Here is a 6,221-nt window from a genome sequence, read left to right on the forward strand (position 1 = left end):
TAATAAATTACAACATTTTAAGAAAGGAATAACATGAAAATCCTATAAAATTCTACTCTGGTGCTATTAAAGAGTCCAAGGCACTCTAAAACATGTCCTCTCAAGGCAATAGTTAAGTTCTAGGAATTTTTTACAAATTTATCTGCCTTTAAAGAAAGATTATTTAGATGGCCATGCTGTTAAAATTTTACTAAGTATTTTAACTCTGCCTATAATGAGATCTATGTCTTCTAGTAATGCAATTATTGTTAATAGCTGTTCTGATACTAAGAAAGAAAATCTGTTTCAGCTGCAGTGGAACTGCAGTTATTTAAAACATTAAATTCACCCATCCACATTAACATCGACACAAAACATTTTAGTTTCTCATTAATACCATTCCACAAGCATTTTAAAAAGTATTTTAAAATCTTATACACTCTATATTTTTTTACTATATATAAAGACACATGTAGCTATGAAAGTATTCAACTTCTGCCATTACCTCATGGCAAGAACATAATAGCTATTTCTCCAGAAAGACAGTAAGAGTATTTCTAAACAGATAGGTAAAAGGTATATGTCATGATAGACTGTATCAGTTGGTATTTGATTTCTGGAACAGATGGAGGTTAAGAATCCAAAATGCTTATCCAACCTTCTCTAACTACCTTACTTGCAGCAATATTGGGGTGAGTCATTAGCTAGAATCATCCCCCTGCAGTGGTCAATCTTAATGGAAAAACAGCCTGAATTGCTGGCTAGAGCTGAGTAAGCAGCACAAATGTTTTATGTGTGGAGTTTAGATCTACTCATGTCCTTAGTAGGTCTGCTTTTGGATAACATTCTAAAAAAATATCAACAAGAATGTTGCAAATACAAAACGTACACTTATTTAGCAGCATATTCACACAAGGCTAAAGCTGAATTTCTTTTTTAAAACTAGTGGTGGTAAAGGACAATTCTGTGAGTAAATCAATAGACAGTTAATCAATAGGGAGAACATCCATCCGTACATCCAAACAACCTGTACTGAAAACAGTACATTGTAATGAGCAGCTCATGACAAATTGTACTCCATACTGGACAGGTAAGAATTTGGTCAAATTAATTATTACTGTTAAAGCCATGTCGTTCTCACTGTTTTAAATTTCCCTCATGTCCAGTGCAAACACTCCTACGTTGAAGAGTGAAATTCAATCCTCTGATTTCAAAGATCAAAATAAAATAAAACAAAAGCCTTTGGAAATGTTGGCATTTTAGTATTCATAATCAACAAAAAACCAAAACAAATTCCTGTACTAGATGTGTTTCAGCAAGCAGATGACTGTTTTCATCAATGTATTAAGCACTTACAAATCTCTGTTCCCATTCAAATTTGCAATAAAACTTTTACTGACTTGAACAAGGCAAGTAAGAGTAATCCAGCTTCATGTACTGAAAATCCCATTGCTAATTTTCAAACAGTTTAACAGAAGTGATCATGGTTATTACATTATTTATTGTATCATTTGGTTATTTTTCATTTCATTTCACTGGTGACATAGAAGAGACTGCACTGAGTTGAGCTGCAGCTGACATCTGAATGTTGCTTTTAAACCATGTAAGATTTCTTATTTAAAAATAAACTTTAAATTTTGGGGGAAGAAAAATTAAATAAGCCTACGAAATAAATTAATTTTACTGTCAGTTTTTGGTTCATACAAATTTTTTTAAAGACTCTCAGATAGAAACAAGACTGCTTCATTCATTCATGGGCAATACTTTGGCTCCATGTGCATTTATATAAGTAAGAAGAATTTTGGACCTTCTTTCTATTACATCAATAAGCTTTTCAATTCCATTCCTGCCTCCTTGGCTCTCCCAGTATATTTTGTCAAGGAACAAAGACTGTAGCAGCTTCTCACGTAAACGCTGGCTCCTCAGCACTGAAACTGCAGATTCAGGGAATCTGGAAAAGCACAAAGAAATTCATCAGCTTTGCCGTCACTCTGAATTGCAATATTTATGTTATGGTTTCGCAATCAATTCTATGAATATAGACTGCAATTCAGCAAAGGAAGTCCATGCCTAATGATATACATGTTAATTGTATCTTTTACAGCAGTGGGATTACTCAGACACTTTTAGACACATCCTGTAAATGTCTTAGGCCAATGATATCTATTTCAGTAACTTAGTGTGTCTCCTGCTCAAACTGGGAAGAAATTATCAATCTTTTTATAAAATTAATAACTTAAAACTTACTCATTGATTCCTTGCAGTATTTTGAAGTCAAGATTGTCCTCGTTTCTGTCAAAGAAACCCTTATTGCCTATAAAGACCAAGTGCCTTCGGTCATGGTGTCTCTGAACTATGTGTGTAAGGTCAACAGCATCCTGATCACTACATTTCAGCTTCAGTCCTTGCTGCATGCAGGAATCCTCCCTGAGAGGTTCAAATCCACAGCAGTTTCTGTCTAGTCGACTATAGATCTAAAACAAAGTACAGCAGAATGCCAAGTGAAAACAATACCAAAGTATTTGGGGCAAAGTGTCACTGTGAGACATTGCTCACTAACACAGCTGACAGGAAAACAAGCTCAGGATAAGTACAATTAAAGTCAGCAGTGAAATGGCAAGAAGACCTGGTCCCAGTACTTCACGTATTGTCAGAAGAAATTTCTCAGATTGTATTTCATCCATGCTATAGCCATGATTTCTATGTCAGTAGAAATTCTTTGGAAATAGTAGAACAATACCACTGCATAACTGGAATAAAAAGATGGTGAATGCAATTCTGTTTTTTTCCAGAAGGCTGTAGTTTTTTTACATTTTCTCTGCTGGAGAACAATAGAAATAGCACAGCCTGACACACACAGAGAGGATCTCCATTTTGCAGGACCTATCAGACTAATAGCATGCAAAATAATTGAAAATCTTAGTAAGGGGCACAGCAAACCACCAGAAGCTACAAAATGCAAGAGTACATTTATAGTCACAGAGCAGAATCCCTGAGTTACACTGTGGTATACACTTTAATGACATGAGAAGTTAGGCTATTTTTTCCTGTGTGAACCCTAGCCTGTTCATTGCACAGCACTTAACAGGAAGGAATACATCTGGTCTAACTTTAGTGGCGTAAATGTTAAGCATCTCTTCTGACTTAGTTGTTTATGTTCTCTTTCATAAACAATGACAAGAGCAAGGCACCCCCAGAGCAAAGGATGCCATTTTAGGATAACCATCTAATACAGGAAGAATAAATCACTCCTTGAACGTGCTTTTACCCTTGTTGATGAGATGGGAGCAAATACACAACACTGCCCTGAGCACACAGACAGGCTTTAACTGCCCTAAGCAGCCTCACCTGGGACCACCACACACATCCCCTCTGTCAATGGGCCCAGGAGCCCCATTTAAGTTCAGGCCTGGAATTGCATTCATCCTCTGAGCCTCTGGGAGAGGGAGAGTAGTGTCTGCTGCTTGTCCTGCTACCTGATGCTACTGGATTCCTGCTTGGGATTCCTGCTTCTTGGACTTGGAGCTGGCTTGCTGCCTTGTCTGTGCCTGATGCTCACTGGGCTATCAATGGAACTGTAGCTTTCCTTCCTATTGGGTTGCTTCTCCTGTTGCTGACCCTGCGTGTCCTGCCTGCTGTCTCAGGCTCCAGCTCCTGCTGGCAGGTGCTTACAAAGTGTAAGACTGGTCCAGTACATCTAAGTCTTCATTAGTAGCTTAGCAAAGGTAAATAATTCTTTCTGTCCTTGTTTGCTGTATGTAAACTCTTCAAACTGTTCTTAGCATAAAAGCATTAATGTTCACGTAAGACCTCTAAAACTGCACTTTTACTTTTTTGACTAAGAAAGTGTTAGGACTCTTCTGCTGATGTAGAACTATACTGCAAGTTGAAAAGGTCTCTTAATTTTGTTCATCAAATGGAAGTCTGAGAGCTGTTTTGGTTTTTTCTTAAGGATGCTGTGCTATTGCTACCAGTCTTGTTAGCAGTGTTTGTTTTCAGAAGTGAAAATCCTGAGGAAACAAACAGATTCCACTTCCTTTTTCTTCCTTCATGAGCAGCATTCAGCATCTGCAGGTACCAGAGCCCTTCCTGCTTGCAGTGTCTTAGCTCATGGGATCTCATTCAACTCATCCAGAGGCTTTGCCAAAAAGTGAAGCAGAGTCCTTCTAGATGCTCTTCTGAGGTATAGCCCTAATCCAGTTGCACCACACTTCTTCAGATGCATTAAACAGATGAGGATATGAGCAGACCATGTTCTTACAAACAGCCACTTTATAGTCTCTTGCATCATCCCGTGTTAAGACAGAATGATGGAAACTCTGGAACTGATGCTGCAACCTTAATGTTTTGCCATTAGTTTTTGTCATATACTTATGTACATGAGAGGTCCAAACTTTTGATGTCCTTACTTCACTTGAGTTCTTGCAGAAGGCAAGTAAAAGTCAGCTATAAGCATTTTTCAGCCTGCTCCCATGTTTTATATTTGAAACCAGAGATTAGAAACATCAATTACAGGTATCAAACTTATTCTTCTCAGGGAAGTTGAACAGAGAATACTTTTCATCATTATTCTTTATTTCTGAATGACTCAAGAAACACAGATGAATTTTATTTTATTTTATTTTTTCTTCCAGCTCAGAACCCCTTCTTGGCATTTTGTTTTGGGGTTGGTTTTTTTTTTACAGTCTTTATAGAATCATAGAATGGTTTGGGTTGGACCTCCCACTAGACCATGTCACCCAAGGCTCTGTCCAACCTGGCTTTGAACCCTGCTGGGAATGGAGCATTTACCACTTCTTTGGGCAACCTGTTCCAGTGCCTCACCACCCTCACAGTAAAGAACTTCTTCCTAACCTGAACTTCCCCTATTTATGTATGAACCATTCTGCTTGTTCTACCACTACAGTCCCTGATGAAGAGTCCTTCTCCTGCATCCCTGTAGGCCCCCCATGTTATATTGCTGATAAACTTTAAAGCTAAATCTGAAACCCAAGTAAAATTTTAACCTTTAAGAAACGTAAGACTCACTTTCTGGTATGCAACTGGAGGTATGAATCACACTGATACCAGCTACTATTACAAGTGTATTGTTTTTCTGTCAGGTAAAGCTCAATCCTGCTGGTGTACAGTTCAATCCTGTTGTATAATATTTTAATGTTCCTTCTGGATATTAGCAGATTAAAAACTTGTCTTAAAAGACCCTAAATCAACACAGAACTCATGAGAATCTTTAAACTGTTCAAAAAGAAGACAAGGCATGAAAACATTAACTCTGACACAATCTGTATTATTCCTATGGGGCATTACTATGTTTAGTATCAGAATAATCTACATATGACTTTATACTTGTTTCTAAGAATCATTTGCTCATAGTGGGATTAAAGATGGAGCCACTAGACAAGTGACAATCTATTTTTAGAGAAGAATCAAATGTTCTGTTTAACATAACAAGTCTGCAGAAATGTAACTCAAAAATTTGGAAACATCCATTTGCCCTAGAAGAAGGAATGAGAAGGACAGGGATAGGCTATGCATAAGTCATGGGTTTTGTTTCAAGAAATGCAACTGTATAAAAAGCTGATTTATATGAACATCCAAACAAGCACGTAGATCTAGTGCTAGCTGCAGTTTTAAATAAACCAGTAAGTGCTGCAGGAGGCTCAGTCATCTGAACCTGTCTAACAGGTAAGGACAATTGGAAGTAGTGCCATATCTCAGGAAGACACAAAATTAGCTTCCAAGCAGGTGTTCAGTTCAATCATTATTATTACAGGGAGTGTATTAATACTTTGCTTATTGCTGTAACTGTAGCCACACATGATACTACAGGACAGAGCCCTAGACAGGTGTTATTTGGAGAGCTAGTAATTATGTGCCATAAGCAACTGAAGAACAGCAGCCATAGCATTCATCAATTGCTGCTCTACTCTTTCGTAAGTCACTGGTTGTATTTCTAAAAGGAAGGAAAATTAGACACTATAACTGTTATCTTGATCCAGATTTCAGCTGACCAAAACCACTTAAATGACCTCAGGGGATTGGGGAGGGGCAGGAAGCACCACACAGCAGAAAGAGGTTTACAGTGGTGAACACAGTCACAACCTGTATTTGGAGAGATTAAGGAGTCAAGAACAGTATGCCTGCCTCAAGGTGAAGTAACATAAAGCAAAGTAAAGCAAAGACAAAAGCCTTTGCTTCCTTTTTTTAGAATGTGAGTCAGTCAAGCTCCTGATCTCTTTCCC

General features: G+C 37.8%; 1 protein-coding gene across 3 annotated transcripts in view; it reads right to left on the reverse strand.

The window, feature by feature from the left end:
- Positions 1 to 1,578: 1,578 nt before the first annotated feature.
- Positions 1,579 to 6,221, reverse strand: part of FAM198B (family with sequence similarity 198, member B) — an 11,378-nt gene continuing 6,735 nt past the window's right edge. For all 3 annotated transcript variants that reach the window (XM_010019840.1, XM_010019843.1, XM_010019841.1), the window contains 2 exons: positions 2,227 to 2,453; positions 1,579 to 1,930 (listed from right to left, as the gene is read on the reverse strand). In XM_010019840.1, the coding sequence (XP_010018142.1) occupies positions 1,723 to 1,930; positions 2,227 to 2,453 (435 nt within the window). In that variant the 3' untranslated portion in view covers positions 1,579 to 1,722. The remainder of the gene's footprint in view (positions 1,931 to 2,226; positions 2,454 to 6,221) is intronic.

This window comes from Nestor notabilis, unplaced genomic scaffold (genome assembly GCF_000696875.1).
Source record: "Nestor notabilis isolate BGI_N333 unplaced genomic scaffold, ASM69687v1 scaffold3228, whole genome shotgun sequence".
Taxonomy (NCBI): Eukaryota; Metazoa; Chordata; class Aves; order Psittaciformes; family Psittacidae; genus Nestor; species Nestor notabilis.